Source organism: Lithobates pipiens, unplaced genomic scaffold (genome assembly GCF_037356315.1).
Source record: "Lithobates pipiens isolate NorthernLeopardFrog02 unplaced genomic scaffold, aLitPip1_a1.2 Scaffold_3, whole genome shotgun sequence".
NCBI lineage: Eukaryota > Metazoa > Chordata > Amphibia > Anura > Ranidae > Lithobates > Lithobates pipiens.
The window spans coordinates 223,769,839-223,790,287 of NW_027507790.1; the positions used below are offsets into that span (position 1 = coordinate 223,769,839).

A 20,449-nucleotide genomic window follows, 5' to 3' on the forward strand; every position below is an offset into this window, starting at 1 on the left:
TGTGCAGGAGGTGGGGGTCAGGACAAGTCTGATCATTGAAGGAGAGCACACTGAGTTCCCAGCATCGCTAGAGAACTGACCATGGTGTGCTCTCCTGCTTAGTGTGGTCCATTTTTAATAGGAAAGCAGAGGGACTGGCAGGAACACCCATGATTTCACACAAAGGAAGCAATACAAAGAGAACAGGATACTTTCTCATACAAGTACATGATACAGCAGGCACATATCAGGAATATGAAATTTTGGGGTAACCAACGCTTTCACTGCACTAAAAATGCGCATGTCTGAATTGAGTCTATATTTGTTTAGCTCATTTTCAAGGTATTTTCTTCCCCTAATAACCAAATTATCCATGCTATAAAAAGCCCGTCTCATTCAATGCAACCCTACGAGACCTGACCTTCTTTCATATTACTTTGTCGTATTTCAGAGATTGACTTCTGCAGTCAGAAGTACAATGTGTTATTAATTGAAAATGGGAATATAACTTCTCAAATAGGAAAATATAATTGAGCATATATGAGGTATGTCTAAAAAGTTTGGTGAATGGTCCAATATCGCAACAGCAATATGGGCCGCTGACTAGCAGAACGCCTGACGTGATCGTGCAAGTGCGACAATATACACAAAATCGGCTTCCGATTTTACGATTGATGGCGGAGGAAGTCGGCATTGGCAAGGACACGGTGCGCACCATCGTTTGTGAAGATTTGGGTAAGTGGAAGATCTGTTCCCGCTTTGTGTCGCACAAGCTGACAGGCAAACAGAAAGAAAAACGGATGGAAACCTGATATTACCATGTGTGACCAGGATCCATCCTTTCTACATACCATCTGTGTGACCAGGATCCATCCTTTCTACATACCATCTGTGTGACCAGGACCCATCCTTTCTACATACCATCATACCATATCATACCATATCATACCATCCTTTCTACTGTTCTGATACCCTCCACGCTTTACACATCATGCCCACAGGCACAATCATTACTTCCCTCTTTCAACCCCACCACTATAGACGAAGTTGCTAAACTACTTGGTAATGTCCACCTTACCACCTGCCCTCTGGATCCTGTTCCCTCGCAAATGCTGCGTTCACCCTCTGACTCTATGCTACACTCTCTAACTCACATCTTCAATCTCTCCCTCTCTTCTGGCATCTTCCCCAACTCTCTAAAACATGCACTTGTCAAACCCATACTTAAAAAACCCTCACTGGACCCATCCAATCCAAACAACCTATGCCCCATCTCCTTGCTCCCCTTTTTATCCAAACTACTCGAACGTCTGGTCTACAACCGACTGAGTGACCACCTTGCTGATAATAGCCTTCTTGATCCCCTTCAGTCTGGATTTCGTCCTCAACACTCCACAGAAACTGCTCTCCTAAAACTAACAAACGATCTACTAACGGCCAAAACCAAACGACATTATTCTGTACTCCTCCTCCTGGACCTCTCTGCTGCCTTTGATACGGTTGACCACCCCCTCCTTCTCAAAAAAACTCCACACCTTTGGTCTCCGTGACCGTACTCTACGATGGTTCTCTTCCTACTTATCCAACCGCACCTTTAGCGTTTCTTACAACTCTACTTCCTCCTCCCCTCTTCCTTTCTCTGTTGGGGTCCCCCAAGGTTCTGTACTTGGACCACTCCTATTTTCAATCTATACCTCCTCCCTGGGTCAACTGATAGCCTCCCACGGCTTCCAATACCACCTCTATGCTGACGACACCCAAATCTATTTCTCTACCCCTCAGCTCACTCCCTCTGTCTCCTCACGTATCACTAATTTACTATCAGATATATCAGTCTGGATGTCACACCACTTCCTCAAAATCAATCTATCCAAAACCGAACTTATAATTTTTCCTCCCCCATATGCCCCTTCCCCTAATCTCACTGTCAAAATTGATGCCACAACCATAAGCCCATCCCCTCATGCCAAGGTTCTAGGTGTAGTCCTGGACTCTGAACTCTCCTTCAAGCAACACATCCAATCACTGTCCAAATCCTGCCGCCTCAACCTCCGCAACATCGCCAAAATACGCCCCTTTCTAACCAATGAGACAACAAAGCTCTTAATTCACTCGCTTGTCATCTCTCGCCTTGACTACTGCAACTCCCTTCTCATTGGCTTACCTCTACATAGTCTATCACCTCTTCAATCCATTATGAATGCCTCTGCCAGACTCATCCACCTTACCAATCACTCTGTCTCTGCTACTCCTCTCTGTCAATCCCTCCACTGGCTTCCACTCAACCAAAGAATTAAATTCAAAATACTAACAATTACATACAAAGCCATCCACAACTCTGCCCCCAGCTACATCACTAGCTTAGTCTCTAAATACCAACCTTCTCGTCCTCTTCGTTCCTCTCAAGACCTCCTGCTCTCTAGCTCCCTCATCACCTCCTCCCATACTCGCCTCCAGGACTTTTCCAAAGCCTCCCCAATCCTATGGAATGCCCTACCCCAATCTGTCCGCTTATCTCCTACTTTATTAGCTTTTAGACGATCCCTGAAAACACTTCTCTTCAGAGAAGCCTACCCCACCCACACCTAATTGTATTTTCATTTTCTCCATCAGCTCATCCCCCACAGTTATTACCTTTTTGTTTCAACTTGACCCTCCCTTCTAGATTGTAAGCTCTAACGAGCAGGGCCCTCTGATCCCTCCTGTATTGATTTGTATTGTAAGTGTACTGTCTGCCCTCATATTGTAAAGCGCTGCGCAAACTGTTGGCGCTATATAAATCCTGAATAATAATAATAATAATAATAATAATCTGTGTGACCAGGATCCATCCTTTCTACATACCATCTGTGTGACCAGGACCCATCCTTTCTACATACCATCTGTGTGACCAGGATCCATCCTTTCTACATACCATCTGTGTGACCAGGACCCATCCTTTCTACATACCATCTGTGACCAGGACCCATCCTTTCTACATACCATCTGTGTGACCAGGACCCATCCTTTCTACATACCATCTGTGTGACCAGGACCCATCCTTTCTACATACCATCTGTGTGACCAGGACCCATCCTTTCTACATACCATCTGTGTGACCAGGACCCATCCTTTCTACATACCATCTGTGTGACCAGGACCCATCCTTTCTACATACCATCTGTGTGACCAGGACCCATCCTTTCTACATACCATCTGTGTGACCAGGACCCATCCTTTCTACATACCATCTGTGTGACCAGGACCCATCCTTTCTACATACCATCTGTGTGACCAGGATCCATCCTTTCTACATACCATCTGTGTGACCAGGATCCATCCTTTCTGCATATCATCTGTGTGACCAGGATCCATCCTTTCTGCATATCATCTGTGTGACCAGGATCCATCCTTTCTGCATACCATCTGTGTGACCAGGATCCATCCTTTCTGCATATCATCTGTGTGACCAGGATCCATCCTTTCTGCATATCATCTGTGTGACCAGGATCCATCCTTTCTGCATATCATCTGTGTGACCAGGATCCATCCTTTCTGCATATCATCTGTGTGACCATCCTTTCTGCATACCATCATCACTGGGGATGAGACCTGGTGCTACCAGTTCAGTTTGGAATCCATGCAGCAATCTATGGAGTGGCATTCACCGTCTTCCGGACTTCTTTCTGTTTCACCACCTGAAGAGCGTCAAGAATGTTAGGGGTTGGGGTTAGGACTCTGTGCAGGCCAGTCAAGTTCTTCCACCCCAAATTCGTTCACCTATGTTTTTATAGAACCTTGCTTTGTGCACTGGTGTGCAGTCATGTTGGAACAGGAAGGGGTCATCTCCAAACTTACCCACAGAGTTGGGAGCATGAAATTGTCCAAGATGTCTTGATATGCTGACATCTGAAGATTTCCCTCCACTGGAACTAAGGGGACGAGCCCAACCCCTGAAAAACAACCCCACACCATAATCCCCCCTCCACCAAACTTTACACATGGCACAATGCAGTCAGGCAAGTACCGTTCTCCTGGGAATTGCCAAACCCAGACACGTCCATTGGATTGCCACACAAAGAAGCATGATTCGTCACTGTGGATGGTGTGCTTTACACCACTGCATCCGACGCTTTGCATTGACCTTGGTGATGGAAGGCTTGGATGCAGCTGCTCACCCATGGAAACCCATTCCATGATGCTCTCTACACACTGTTGCTGTAGTAATCTGAAGGCCACACAAAGTTTGGAGGTCTGTAGCTATTGACTATGCAGACAGTTGGCAACTTCTGAGCACTGTGAGTTTCAGCATGCGCTGACCCTGCTCTGTCATTTTACATGGCCTAACACTTTGTGGCTGAGTTGCTGCTTTTTCCAGTTGCTTCCACTTTGTTATAATACGACTAAAAGTTGACCATAGAATATTTAGTAGCAAGGAAATTTCACAGATGGACTTATTGCACGGGTGGCAACCTATTGTGGTACCACGCTTGAATTCACTGAGCTCTCTAGAGCAACCTATTCTTTCACATTCTTCACACAGTCTGCATGCCTAGGTGCTTGATTTTATACACCTGTGGCCATGTTGGTGATGGGAACACCGGAATCCAATGATTTGCAGGGGTGTCCCAATACTTTTAGAGAGAGAGTATATGTGTGTATGTGTATGTATATGTATGTATGTATGTATGTGTATATATATATATATATATATATAATATACACACACATATGCTACCAGCAAGAACCTGTCCGGGACCCTTTCATGCAATGTTTATTTCAAGCTATTGTGATCTCTGTAGTTAATTGGTTTTTATGATACAGAGAGAGGTAAAATCTAAAGGTTGCTGAGATCTCCACCAGCTGACTAGATAAAATGTTATACAATATTTATATGCCATATTTAATTTACCTGAATAAAAGGAATAAAATTATTTTTTTACGTTTTTTATTTGCATTTTGTATTTTTTTTTTTTGTCCTGAATGCAATTGATGAAAATAATATGGCTGAAGCTGCTATACATTCCCTTTTGATCCTGGTAACATGCCTGTGGTATGTGAATTGAGGTTAACATTAGTTGTGCTGTGTTGTTTTTCAGAGAGGACCGAGAGGCCAGATTCCAGGCAAGCAAACTGGGGATCGTAGCAGCATTCCGATCATGGGCAGGTTAGTGCGAGTTACTCTAACTTTCACTTGACTGTAATAGCTGCTCCTAGATGTGGGATTTTTCAAATTATGACATGTTACATCTTGTCTGTTCTTCTTTCATCCCTCGTCATTGTTATCCCCTCACTGAGCCTCATTTATCTAAATGTCTAATGGCACAGATATTTTGGATAATTTGTGTTGCCTGTGGCAGAAATTGATGTTCTTGCTTTAAAAGTAAACCTCAGAGGACTGACATATTAAGTTGCCGTTGCTAACTTGATTTTAAAGTGTGTTAGGTCGAAAAAAAAGGGCATCTGCAATTCTTGCACATTTCACCACATTTTTATCCCTTTACATTTTCTGCAGGCGCAGAAAAATGCCAGCCTCCCACTTATTCATATACAAAAATACTCAAAAACTATTAAAACTAGGGTTGCATCGATACTGGTATTTATCGGCGAGTATGAGTACCGATACTTTTGGTCAAGTACTTGCTGATACCTAGTACTGATACTTTGCGGTGCGATTTGCGTCAACACAACAAAAATTGGCACAAATCACACTGCAAAGAAGAGCATGCGATTTTCGCGTGTGTGTATATAGAAGCGCCATCTAGTGGGCAGTTTAGAACGCACAAAATTCAGCAGAGGGAGCACAGTAGGAAGTAGGTACAGACAAAATTAGAAGTTTAAAGCAGCATTTATTTATTGGAAAATTGAACAGACTGATGACATTAGGTAAATTGATCACACGCCCATGCAGGGAGATTGTAGTGTGCCAGTGAGGCACTCTGCCTGATAGAATGCACGGCTGCCTCTAACCTTGAAGCTCCCTGGGGGCAGGTGGTGAGCCCAATGGATGCCAGATCAATGGACGGAGTCGGCTATAGCCGGTGCACCAGGAAATGACAGCTACAGCCAGGGCTTGTCACTGCCGGGCGGAAGTGCTCCACTATGAAGACAGTACTGTGCGGGCAACCAACGAGGACGTCCATCGATCCGGCATCCATTGGGCTCTCCGCCCACCCCAGGAGGTCCGGTTTTCCAATATATGATTGCTGCTTTAAAATCCTAACCTGCTTACTGAAACTGCGCTCCTTCTGCTGAATTTTGTGAGTTCTAAACTGCCCACTAGATGGGGCTTCTACACACACACACACACACACACACACACACACACACACACACACACACACACACACACACGGAATATGCATGTGATTCGCACCACGTTCCTTTTCAAATTGTATGCAATTTCTTGCAGTGTGTTTTGCGCTCCATCATTTTGTATTAACGCAAATTACACCGCATAGTATTGGTTTTGGTGTAGCTGCAGACATCATTCAGATCTTTTTTTTCAGCAGGCGATTCCCTGCAAAGTAAAACCAATCCTAGCTGTTTGGCTGTTTAGCCACTTGGTTGCTTGTACAGGCAGCGGGAGGGGATGTCCCCCCTCCCTCCGCCCTCTGGTGCTTCTTCCGGCTTGCCTGAGCAATCGGGGAGCCAGAGAATGAATCTGGTGGTTTACCATAGAGCTGGCTGTTATGCAGATGGTCCATAGCCATCTCTGTGACACTCGAAGGCCGGAAGTGAAGTCATGATGTCTTCATGACACTGCCTTTTTATTTTTATTTTTATTTTTTTGCTGGAAAGCCTGAGATGGATTTTTTTTTCTTTTTTGAGCTCATGTTTTCCAGCATGGAGGAGAAATCTGGGGACTTATGTACCCCAGAGCTCTCCATAAAGTGGACCTGTCATGCCCTATTCCTGTTAAAAGGGATGTTTACGTTCCTTGTAATAAGAATAAAAGTGATAAAAAAAATAAAGGGAAAGAATAAAAATAAAATAAAGCATAAAGAAAAAAAAATGTTTTAATCCCCCCTCCATCCCCTTGTGTTCGCATGCAGAAGCAAACACATACGTAGGTCGTGCCTGCATATGTAAACGGTATTCTTTTCAAATATTTTATTGAATATAATGCAATAAAAAGAGTCATACAATATATTTATAGTTAAGTAGAATGTATAAAAGTGTGAAATGAGGCTTCTCAGTATATTGTAAACGGTGTTCAAACCACACACACGTGAAGTATCGCCGCAAACGTTACAGCGAGAGCAATAATTTTAGAACAAGACCTGTATCTCCAAACCGGTAACCTGTAAAACCATTTTAAAGCATCTCCTGTGGAGATTTTTAAGTATCAAAGTTTGGCGCCATTCAACGAGTGTGCGCAATTTTAAAGCATGACATGTTAGGTGTCTATTTACTGGGCGTAACATCATCTTTCACATTGTATAAAAAATTGGAGTAAATACTGTATTTTGTTTAGTTTTTTTTAATTCAGCCCCCCACCCCCCGAAAAATCGCGTTTCCAAAATTGCCGCGCAAATACCGTGTGACATTAAAAAAAGGTTCTCTGCTAATATATATATATAAAACATATTTGAGGGTTCTGAGTAACTTTCTAGCAATGATCATTTTTAGAGGAGTACCAGAATAGGTCCGGTATGGAATTGGGTAATAGATACTCTGACAGAATCCGGTTATTTCACATTTTCACTTGTCCCGTTCTAGTAGTGAAAACTCAGTTGTGCGCTTCTGACATTTGGATTGATGCAGAAATATATAGTAGTTGTAATCCCTGCAGGCAGAACTTGGATCTGGTTTCAGGAGAGATCACCTTTTCATACTGTACTTATGAACTTTCCGAACATAAACACTTATCTGTATCACTTATCTATATCATGATCTTTTGCTCATGTGAGAAGTTGATGGCCTTTAACCTGCTGGAATATAATGTTAAGAGACACCAAACTCTTTGCACTTACTCTTATTTGTTTTCAACTCGCTGTTGGAATGCAGTTGAGTTCTAAATCATTTGTCAAGTCATTGCTAATACACACATGTTCATCTGTAATGCTGATATCCCCCGTCATTGAAGTCAATGTTGTTTTCCTTCTTAGGTATTATTAGCCTATGCAAGCCTGGGAATTCTGGCATCCAGTCTCTGATTGGAGTTCTTTGTATACCAAACATGGAAATACGGGTAGGTTATTGATGTTTGCTGAAGGACATCATCACTTTCATTCTCTATTGTTCAACAATCTGTGGTTTAAAGTTGATCTTTACCTTAAAAGTAAAACCTGCCCGTCATACAGAGTTTTCACTCAGTCTGTCTTTCTGGTCCTGTTATGTACATTTTATGGGGTTGAGCTTACCTAGTGCTTGTGTGGGATTTCAAGAACAGACAAGGCAGAAATGACTGTGAAGTGATTTCTGTGTATGTCTGGGTAAAATAAATAAATGTGTGTGTGTGTGTGTGTGTATATATATATATATATATATATGGCTTTTTTTCAGCGGGAATGTCTGGAGGGTCTATTAATGCTGTCTGCTGGGGGATTTGTGGATTTATGGTCGCTGGTGGGGATTTGTTTTTGTGTGAGTGTCTATTATTTCTTGTGAGGGATCTGTTGTTGTGGGGGGGGGTGGTCTTATGGTGCTTGTAGGGATCTACTGTTGAGGGAGAGGTCTGTTGTTGCTGGCTGCTGGAGGGTCTATTAACGCTGACCGCTGAGAGATCTGTTGATGCTGCTGGGGAGGTCTAATGTTGCTGGGGCCAAACTTTTGTTGCTGAGGGTGGTATTTTGTTGTGGATGCTCCATTGTTTCTGTGTGTGTGGGGAGGGGGGTCCTATTGTTGCTGGCTCCAGTGCATCTATTTTTACTGCTTTTTTTGTTATTAGACAAGAACAAATTCCATAAAAATTTAGAAAATTATACTTGGGGCAGTACTGGGAGGTGTGTAGGGGGTGGAATCAAGGGACGGTGCTTGGAGGTGGGTAGGGGGCGGAGACAAGGGGGGGGCTCAGAAGGGGGGAGTTCCTTCACCTATTCTCTGAGGGAAAAAAAAGATATAGATATATATAATATAATATAATATATTCACACCCTTTAAGAGTTCTAAAAGCCGGGAGGCGGAGGTAGGCATTCGGTTCATGTGACCGCTGCGATTGACTATCACAGAGGTCACATGATCGGAGAGCTCCAAAATGCAAGTATGCATCGAGAGCTTTCCGATCCCTGCCAGATACCATGCTGGGAACATGTAGGGAGCACTCTCTCAGCAGGTAACTTGTTTACACTGGGCTACGTGTATGTGGCCACGCGGTGTTAAGACCTACCCACCAGTGGTATACGGCTGACTGGAAGTGGTTAAGAATCCTACCGATAAGTGAGCTCTCATCTCTCTGGCGGGTTCTGTCCTTCACCAAGTTGTGGCTGAGACTTTACTTTGTTAAACCATATTTGATTGGTAAAAATTTATATTTTTTCTCTTTAACTTGCTAATTGAACACAGTAGGCATAACATCAGCTGTGGTAGTTTTAGTTTGTTGGAAACCTCCTGTGGTATTTCCTACATGTGTGTCATGTCGGGTACATATGTGCAGGGCACTTTGGCTAAAGTGATTGAAAAAAAAAAGAAGCACCCATCTCTTTAGGAAGGAAAGCTTAAAGTGGAGTTCTGCCCGCCCCATTAAAAATTAATTCAGCAGCTACACATGCTGTAGCTGCTGACTTTTAACATTAGGACACTTACCGGTCCTGGTGTCCAGCAATGTCGCCACCTTAGCTGTGTCCGTTGGCTGGTCTGGTGCTGCCGCCGCCATTGCGGGTAAGAGAACCTGGCAGTGTAGCCTTTCGGCTTCACAACCGTGTCCCTACTAAATAACAAACAAGGGTTTTGCACAGAGCGGCCCGATCCTCCTTTTCTGGGGTCCCCCGGTGGTGCTCCTGGCCCCTCCTGTTCATTGGGAGCCCCTACGGGGAGCCACTTTCCATGGGGGCACCCATGCAGGCATGTTCCTAAGTCCTGCTGCATCCATTGAGACAGACAGAAGGACTCGGCCTCTCTCCCGGCCCCAGTGTCACTATATTTGATTGACAGCAGTGGGAGCCAATGGCCCCTGCTGCTATCAATCTATCCAATTAGGACCCAAGACAGCGGCTGGGCTCGCTCTCGTCGCTGGAACGGTTAGGTTCAGGTAAGAACAAGGGGGGCTCTGGGGGCAGCTGCACCATTGGTTTTTCACCTTAATGCATAGAATGCATTAAGGTGAAAAACCATGAGACGGTACAACTTCTTTAAGTATAACTGTCTTCTCTTTGTGACTGTTTAAAGAAAAAAAAAGTCCCCATTGTTTCTCTATTGCAAGGTCTGGTGCTTAGTCTGCCAAATGCTTAGACAAGCCTTTCTTGGCATAAAGGTTGCACCCCCACTTTCCAAAGGGGAGCCTTTACCCCAAATCTGTGGCAGACTGGTTTCAGCTTTCACATAAGCAAAGTGGACATCCAACCTTGTCTTGCAATTCACAGTTCTGAATGTCTTTGTGTACAGAAGTTCCGCATGGAATCCACCATATCTGCAATTTGGAGTATGTGGGTCTAGTTCTGAACAGGCCAGTGTGTTCCTTCCAAAGACAGGACTTCACACTCACTCCCTTGTAGGAGACGTCTGACTCTCCACTTTTGCATGAGAGAAATTCAGTTAGATTAAAAAAAAAAAAAAAAAAACCCCACAAGGGACGATGCTTACCATAAATTATAATTGTCTTTGGTTGAAATCAAAATAACTCTGCCCCTGGATACCCCAACAGCGGGGATCTTCCAGTTCTGCTAGGGGCAATATACTTGCCAGTGCCAACTATGCCTTCTGTTTCTAATCCATGTGCTCCATCCATAGAAGCCAATACTATCAGTACTTACAATGGAAAGTGCTCTATGATTGGAGGATTGAAGATGAATGGGAGGCCTGCCACCTCCACTCATAGAACAGCTTCTTTGGATGGGGGCAGAAAGGGGTGCAAAGGTGCAGTCACCATATTGGAAGATAACTGGGGGGGGGGGGGGGGGGAGGGGGAGGGTTGGTAACACAGCAGCCATCACTCCACGGCACACGCTTTGTTCATGGTAAGTACCTGCCCCGGTGCTGTTTTCCAGTAATGAGTTAGACATACAAAAATCCTATTATTTAAATTGAGTCCTTTGGTAGTCAAACTCATTTTGAATGGATTAGGATTGTCATGGGGACTGTAGTGTGTAATTACATTCGGGATGCTGTCTTAAACCTTAATAGAATTTTTTTTTTGTGTGTGTCTGTGTGTGTATATGTATGTTTGTGTGCGTGTTTGTATGTATGAATAAATATATATATATATCTTTTTTTTTTTTTGCGTTCGGTTCACAAAAGCTTAAAGTTTGCAGTATTTTCACACGTTACTGTCATTTTTTAAATTTATTTTATAAATCATTCAAGGTGCGTTTTTCATTTCCCTATGGGCATTATCACACACACACATCAGATGACGGTACCATAGGCTTATTATTTTATCAATATTTGTATGCTAATGTCCGTTTACAAATGTTACTGGGGGGAGGTTTAAAATTTCACATTTTATGTGACAAAATATCTAGTCCAATTTTAATGGGATAATATGACAAGTGCAACACATAAACGACAAATTCAGTTTAGCATTTAGTTGTATACTGTATGTGATTTCCCTGTTTCTTCTATCCTATAGCGGGGTCTTCTTGAGGTACTGTATGAAATATTTCGCCTCCCTCTTCCTGTGGTGACAAAGGACTTTATTGAGGCGCTGCTTAGTGTAGGTAAGTAGGAGTCTCTTATACCTAATGTAATGCACTTTGTATTTAAGGTAAAGACTAGAAAACCTTTTTTTTTTTTTTTTAAATGGGTTTATCATGCAGTAAAATAGGAAAAGCATACTGCTTTTATAGACTTTATTTGTAGTGCCATCTACTGGTGAATTTGGTTATTTAAACATAAAAAATTTTAATCTCTACATAACGGCTGCACTTAATTGGCTAAAATTCAGTTCACCTAGTGAGAGTAAAGGCCCGTACACATGATCGGACTTTTTGAAAACAAACCTGCAAATTAGCTGTTTTAAGGCAACATCCGACCGTGTGTAAACTCCATCGGACAAACTTTTTCAGTTTTCATCTGACTTTTGTTGGCTGTGCGAATGGAGAAACTTTTCGACAACATAAGTCTGCTGGAGCAAAGTCTGATCGTGTGTACAGAAAACCATCGGACTTTACAAACACGCATGCTCAGAACCAATGCAAAAGATCAGACAACAATACAGAAGTTGACCAAAGGTGGCGGTAAAGAGCAGAAAAACCACGTGATTTGGTGAAAGTTGCCTGAAAAAGTCAGATCGCGTGTATGCTTAACTAGTTCAGGGCCAACACCCTTTGTACAAAAGTCCTCGGGAAAGTTTGTATAAAGTCCGATCATGTGTATGAGGCTTCACAAACCGTACTGAGGCTCTGTTATCTTATAAAACCAAGCGTTGGTGGATAGAAGCCTTTGATGTTACTCTAAAGTGGCACCCAGTATGCACACAGTAGCTCAGCACGGAAGATTCGCTGCACTATCATTGCATAGTTATTCTGATGACCTGGTTTGTTTTATTTTTCCAGCCTGCTGGGCATACACGGCTTAAGTCTGCGTCACATTGGGGGTATTTTCCTTCATTTGCTGTCTTGGGACACAATAGGAAGTGGAAGGAAATCTCTCCAAAGGGAAATCCTGTCTTTACACAGTTATGGTCACTGGAAGATCTCCCCAAAACTAATTGTAGATTTTCATCCAGTTGACATACAGAGAGGGTCAAGCTCCCTAGTGAGGACACAGGCAGCTATAAGGCGGCATTAACACTTTGTGATTTGAAATCACTGGCATGTTCCAAATTGTGGCAAAACATGCGGCACATTTAGGTGCCATTATTCCTAAAGGCACCCCAAACAGCGTGCAATTGTGTCGTGATTGTCACTCATTTAAAACACTCATTTAAATATCACTCTAAGCTCATCGCCCAAAAAGGTATACGAGTTTATTTTGCATGACAAATGCTCAGAGTGCAGCCCATTCAAGTGAATAGGCCGCCCTATGCCTGATATGTGAAATCACGTGAAAATTATGCACACAAAATCGCGATCTGTGAATGGGGCCTAAAAGCTTCATACATTCTAACTCGTACCTACTCTGTCAAAAAAAAGCTACACTTTAAAGCTGAACTTCAGCAATGATATGCTTTGCAGCTTGGCCCACTATAGGTATACACATGGTATACATGATTAGCCTCTCTGGAAGCTGTAAATCACTGAAGTTGCGTGGGCCGCCATCTTCACGGATGCCGTTCAGAGAATGCTTGCATTTTTACAATGAATGCAAAATAAACTATGCAGAATGGTAGCTGCTCGGCATGGTACCTGGAAGATTGCAGCCCAGGCTACTAGAGTGATTTACAGCTTCTACAGAGGCCAATCGGGTATCGCATAAGCACACTTACATTGGGCTGAGCTGGCCACTTGTAAGTATACAAAATATATTATCCCTGGACTTCATTTTTACGCAAAGAATATATCTTCTGCATACTAAAATACAATTTCTCCTCTAATACATATCCTCTCTTCTAATGTAAGATCCAAGTCGCTTTCAGGAGTCTTGGAGGCTTTCAGATGGGTTTGTAACAGCAGAAGCTAAAATAATTCTTCCACATCGAGCACGTTCCAGGTAAGTGCTATATGCCATTGATACTGGTAGGGATTAATTGGAGTATGACTTCAACTATGTGGGTAGAGTATAGAGGGGGATTAGAATTGAGTATACAACAATCAGCCATAATCTTATAACCACTGACACATCAAAATAAATAAATATGCATCACCTAAAGAAGTGCGCCAATGAAAGCCATTTAACACGGATAGGTACCAGGTACTTTGCACTCACCTCCATGGGTACCCCTTTGTTAGTAACATATACGCCCACAAAAGAGAGCACGCAGTAACACTTTTTGAATAGTCATTAACAAGAGTTAGGCTACTTTCACACTGAGTCGCGCTGGCGGTAAAGCGGCGCTTTACGGTCGTTTTAGCTGCGTTAAACCGGCGCTTTGCAGGCGGGTTTGGATCGCTGCCCCATTGTTTTCAATGGGAAGGGCGTTTTAGGAGCGGTAAATACAGCGCTCCTAAGATGCGGCTTGCAGGACATTTTTCAGCGTCCTGCAAGCGCACCGCTCCAGTGTGAAAGCTCTCGGGCTTTCACACTGGAGAGACAGCAGTGGCTGTTTGAGGGCGCTTTGCAAGCGATATTTTTAGCACTCTAGCGCCTGCAAAACGCCTCAGTGTGAAAGAGGTCTTACAGTGAGACTTTTTCTTTGTGTCATTCATGCTTTCTCGATTGATGTGGTTCTTACAAATGCTGCGTATACTAGTTTAATATTCTTTAGCCATACTGCAGTGAAAGTCAATGACTGTAGGTGAGGCTAATGTTCCTGTCAGTTAACTGAAAATATTTATTAACCTTTTTATTGGTATGTTTCTTGTGTTTGTTCTGCTTTGCCATAAAATACTTACTTTACCTATTATCTGTTGCCTGTGGCCTATTTTCTGTGAACAATTGATATCATATAAGTGGTAATATACTAATGCTTAAGTTTCACAGGTGAGAGCGGCTTTCACTCTATAACTAGGTGTGTCATAGGTAATGAGAAGTTTAACTACTTAGGGACCGCCCCACAAATATATACTGCGGCAGGGCGGCCGCTCTGTGCCAGATCACGTGCCCTAGTACGTGATCTGACACAGCGGGAGCCACTCGGCAAGTCCGGCGGACACGATGTCCGCCGTGACCCACCGATCATTCGGGAGACAGGCAGAATGGCGGTCTGCCAATGTAAACAAGGCAGATCACTGTTCTGTTAGTAGGGAAGGTAGAGATCCTGTGTGTTTTATTTTTCAATATTTTGATGAGGGCAGCTGATCTATACAGGTTTTCTGATAGGGCAACTGATCTATGGGGCTACTCTGATGAGGGCAATTGATCTATAGGAGTACTTTGACCTAGCCCCTACTTTGCAATTCCATGTCTTAATAGAGCAGGTATTTTATGGATTCTTCTGGCTGGCTTAGAGAAGGACCTTTGATCCTTGCACAATCTTCATCAGTTGTCCTAAACTTCAACTTTAGTTATTATGGCATTGGTGTCTTACATGACAGTAATATCTCTCCATATGTGTAGAGCACTATGGCTGTACTTGAAACAATGAAGGCTGGTTGGCTGGATGATACCTAAACAATGAAGGCCAACTGAATGGCATACCTGCTAAGCAAATTACAATAAAACAAAGTAACATTACAGTATAACAGTAAGACATATACCATACCTGAAAAGCAAATACAAAAAAAAAAAAAGTAAAAAATAAAATATTTTTTAATGCAATCTGTGCCTAAAATATATTTAAGCCGACGCATGGGGGCATCCACACCAAAAGTTAGGAGCAAATCGCTCCTCCACCCCTGCTGCCCCCATGCTTGGGCATATATGCTTTTTTTTTTTTTTTTACTCCCAGCAAAAAAAAAAAAAAAGCTTATATGCCCAAGTATGGGGGCAGCAGGGGTGGAGGAGAGATTTGCTCCTAAATTTTGGGGTGGATGCCCCCACCCCAAAAGTTAGGAGCAAAACGCTCCTCCACCCCTGCTGCCCCCATGCTTGGGCATATATGCTTTTTTTTTTTTTTTTTACACTGTGGCGGTGAAATCACCTCCTACAGAGCTGGAGTCATGGCTATATGTATCGTGGGAGCAAACGCTCTTGCTTTTAAGATAAATAAATCTGTGCTGCAACTGAATGGCTTACCTGCTAAGCAAATGATGGTTAACAATAAAACAAATTAACATTACAGTATAACAGTAAGACATACCATACCTGCAAAGCAAATACAAAAAAAAAACACGTTACTCTGCCTGCCCATGCCATTCTGCCGACCTATATCGTCGTGAGGTGGTTGGCAAGTGGTTATAAACTGCCAGTAAAACACTGAGCACTTTTGAAGAGCTTTCCATTAATTTCAATGGAGAGCGGTGTTTTTTTCACCATTCTGCCAGCGCACTGCCCCAGTGTTAAGGCATTGATTTAATAATGCTGCTTACCTTTGCGTCCCCTACCACTCTCTTCCTATGCTGCTTACCTTTGCGTCCCCTACCACTCTCTTCCTATGCTGCTTACCTTTGCGTCCCCTACCATTCTCTTCCAATGCTGCTTACCTTTGTATCCTTTGCCACCCTAATCCAACTCTGCTCAACTATGGCAGTCCTTGCAACCCTCTTCCTGTACTGCGGACCTCTGCATCCCCTGAAACCCTGTTCCCACACTTCTCATCCCTGCAACCCTTTTCCAACGCTGCTCTTCTCTGCAATCCTTGCTACCTTTATCCATTACAATATAAATGCAATCCGAGCAGCTAGGAAGCCGGTGCGATAAAACACCAGTCACCGCACATAGTGTGAATTGGCCCTGATTGTGTTTTGACCAGAGCACTGAGAGCAGTATCTAGGTTGTCAGCACAGTTGCTTCGTTTTCTTCCCAAGCCAACCATAGACAGATTGAATTTCGATCCGTCGATGGGCAGGCTGGTGGTACTGAAGTCGATTGATCAACTTAATTTCCACCAGCCTGCTGGTTGGTTTTCATCCGATCATGGTCCGCGGCTATAGGGTAATGCTTCCCACAGTAGCGCTAACACTTACTGTGGATGGGAGACTCAAGACATTTTGGTTGAAGGAAAGAAAATTGCATAATGTATGGCCTGCCTTAAACCAGCCATAGACTTGGCTGGCTCATCGATGGGCAAGCTGATTGTACTGAAGTTGATCTATTGATCAACTTCAGTACCTCCAACTTGTTGGGCTTTTCTATGTTTGAGTGCGATTGATCCTTCCATGGTTGAGCATTTTTTTTTCCATTACTGGGAGTACTTCCATCGCTGTGCGTTTTACTTCCATCTCTGACTTTGTTGATGGGAACAATGAGCAATTTTCTTTCCTCCATCCCGTGGTTGAAGGAAGGAATATTGCATAATTCATGGCCTGCCTCAATGTCTGGTCCTTCTTCCATCACTGCGTTTTACTTCTTCCTTCACTGTGACAATTCTTTCCAACACTGCAACTCTTGCATCCATAATTGTGAGTACTTTTTCCGTCACTGCACACGTTTTCCCTCGGTGTAAGTAAATCTTTCATGGCTGCAAGCTCATTTTCCTTCTTTATGCATCTTACTTCCATTCCTGAACGTCCTCCTTCCATCGCTGCGAGGAGTTCTTCCATTCCTGCACATTTTTCTTCCCTCGCTGTGCATTCTACTTTCATCCATGCACGTTTTACTTCCATCGCTGCAAGTTCTTCTCCCTTTGCTATGTGTTTTACTTCCATCGCCGCAAGTTGTTCTTCCATCCTTGCACATTCTGTTTCTGTCCCTGAACGTCCTACTTCCATTGCTGCAAGTTGTTCTTCCATTCCTGCACGTACTTCTTCCATCGCTGTGCATTTTGCTTTCATCCCTGCATGTTCTGCTTCCAACGCTGTAAGTTCTTCTCCCTTTGCTATGCGTTTTACTTCCATCACTGCAAGTTCTTCTCCCTTTGCTATGGGTTTTACTTCTATCGCTGCAAGTTCTTCTTTCTTTGCTTTGTGTTTTACTTCCATCGCTGCAAGGCCTCCTTCCTTCGAAGCATGTCGTTCTTTTATATCGCTGCCTCCTTCTTTCATCTCTGGGCATCCTTCATCCATTGCGATGTGTCTTTCTTCCCTCACAGCAATTCCTCCTTCCATATCTCTGCTTCTTTTATACATCATTATGCATATTTCATCCTCTGCGTCTTATTACACGTACTTCCTCCAATACTGGGGATCTTTCTTCCATCTCTGCACTTCATCTTTATCCCCCTCTGGGGATCCTTCTTCCATCCTCTTTAGCTCGTCCATCGCCTTTGGTCTGTCCTTGCAGCTATTCTGTACAAAGAAAGAAATGTTATAAGAACGTTTCCATAAATCAGCAGAAATTTTCTGAATTGATAGCTGACGCCACCTAAATCTGTGTTTGAAAACATCACCCCATTTGTTACTGTTACCAGCAGCCTAAGTTCATGCATCCCTCCCGCATAGAACAAATGTTAGAGGTGCGTTAATCTCATTATGATCAGTGAGGGGCTTGTGCTACTAAACCCTGAGCACAGGAAAAGCACCACCTCGGTCTGATCAACTGCCTGCCTATAAGCAAAAGATTAATATTGGGAGGGGGGAGGCCTCAGATACAGTGGGTGATAGCATGAAGACTTATAATGTAAATAACTATGAAAAACGTGCAATAACTTACCGAAAGTAGCATGCTGTTGCAATGGCAATCAGTATTAGAAGACAGACTCCAACTAGTGCGCCCACTAATGGAAAGAGGCTTTTTTCCTTCATTACGTAGAAGTTCTTGGAGATAAATTTCAGAATGGGATTGATGTCTAGGGTTCCTGAATCATAAGTACTGGTCTCCATTGTTGTCATTGTTGGAGACATTGTGGGGATCTCCTCAGTGACAGTGACTGAAGGGGTCTCCCCATGTATTTCCAGGTTTCCTTGGTGCTTCCTGACCGTCTCGGTATGAGCGGTCTCAGTGGAGGTGACTGAAGGGATCCCCACATGTATTTCCAGGTTCACATTTAGTCGACTAAAATGTTTTAGTCAACGAAATTAACACTGCAGAGGAGGTCCTGTGCTAGAATTATTGCTCTCGCTCTAGCGGTCGTGACGACCTCAAATCCCTCCTTTGCACTTAAAAGTATTCAAATACCAATCTACATTGGGATTTTTTTTTAAATTTGAAAATTTTTTAAAAATTTTTTTTAAATCTGCACCATTGGCAGCCGAGTAAAACATAAGTGATGTCATTATATCACTTTTGATGTGAAGGGGTTAATTTAGCCATAATTTAGCCATAAATTTCTTGCTATTACCATAATGTGCCACCAAAATAAATTCTGCCGCTCCTGACGATCGCAGCGATATCACATATGGATGTTATTTGATGTTTGTACCCATAATACAGCCCAGAAACAATCGTGCACATTTTGGATTTTCTTATCCTACTTAAAATACATTTAGGCTGGGTTCACACTGCCACACGGAGCGGCTCACAGCGGGGGTCCGGTGCGTCTCTGTTCATCGTTTCAGGTCCGATTTCAGTCCGAATTTTTGATTGAATTCGCAACTCAAACGGACCAGATGACTCCAGTGCAATTCGCACCAGAGCAGCTCCAGAGATGTGTGAACCGGCTCCATAGAGTCGGTCATAAGCTCCTGACATGCGAATTGGATGCGCAATTGAAAATCTGCATCCGATTCGCAATAGTGTGAACCCACACTGCACTAGAGAATAAAATGGTGGGTGTTGAATGTTTTTGGCTGTACTTGGAACATTGAAGGTTTGTTCAAATACCGAGTCATTCTTTTGCCTTTTAAGGCTGAGTTCACACTATTGCGAACGGGTTCCCCGCATCCAATTTTATGGCGCAAAAAATAAAAGCTACAGAGATGATCAAATACCACCAAAAGAGAGCTCTATTTGTGGGGGAAAAAAAGGACAAACATGTTATTTGGATACAGCGTCACACGTGCAATTGTCAGTTCAAATAACGCAGTGCTGTGTTGCAAAAAAATGGCCTGGTCATTAAGGGGGTAAATCTTCCAGAGCTGAAGTGGTTAAGTTGTCGTGGCAGAATAGAGGACCGATCAAACTAACTGGCTCCTGTGGAGGTAGGGCTACATTAGGCAGCAAGGCACCCCAACAGATCATGTTTTCAGGTTTTCTCTCAGATAAAATGGCTGTGGTAATTACTAAGACAGTGAAACTGATCAAATAACCTGTGCACAATAATGGAAATCCTAAAAACATGACCTGTTGGGGCACGTTGTGGACTGGAGTTGAGAAACACTGCACTAAGGATTTGAGCAGCTTTGACAAGGGCCAAATTGTAATGGCTAGATGACTGGGTCAGAGAAACTCCAAAACTGCAGCTCCTGTGGGATGTTCTGGCCAGACCGGTGGAGGCAGTGATTTGCCACTGATGGCTTGGTGTCAGATACCACAGTATACCTACTGAGGTCTTATCGAGTCCATGCCTCAAGGGGACAGGGCTGTTTTGGCAGCAAAAAGGGGATCTGCTCATTATTAGGTGGGTGGCCATGAAGTTATGGTTAATCGGTGTAGATTGGTGATTGGAACAGTTCTATGAAATCCTTGCCTAATGTTAACTTCTGTCAGGCTCGGAATCGGAAAGGTGCCTCACTGCAATGTTTCTGAACTCCAGTCCTCAAGTACCCCCAACAGGTCATGTTTTCAGGCTTCCCATTATTTTGCACAGGTGATTTGATCAGTTGACTTAGTAATTACCACAGCCGGTTCATGTGAGGGAAATCCAGAAAACATGACC

At 43.3% G+C, this 20,449-nt stretch overlaps 1 protein-coding gene across 2 annotated transcripts in view; it reads left to right on the top strand.

Annotated features, from left to right (window-relative positions):
• The window catches only part of RICTOR (RPTOR independent companion of MTOR complex 2), a 218,455-nt gene that overhangs the window by 121,793 nt on the left and 76,213 nt on the right, over nt 1-20,449 (top strand). For both annotated transcript variants that reach the window (XM_077462825.1, XM_077462824.1), the window contains exons 10-13: nt 5,058-5,125; nt 8,070-8,152; nt 11,687-11,774; nt 13,617-13,707. In XM_077462825.1, the coding sequence (XP_077318951.1) occupies nt 5,058-5,125; nt 8,070-8,152; nt 11,687-11,774; nt 13,617-13,707 (330 nt within the window). The remainder of the gene's footprint in view (nt 1-5,057; nt 5,126-8,069; nt 8,153-11,686; nt 11,775-13,616; nt 13,708-20,449) is intronic.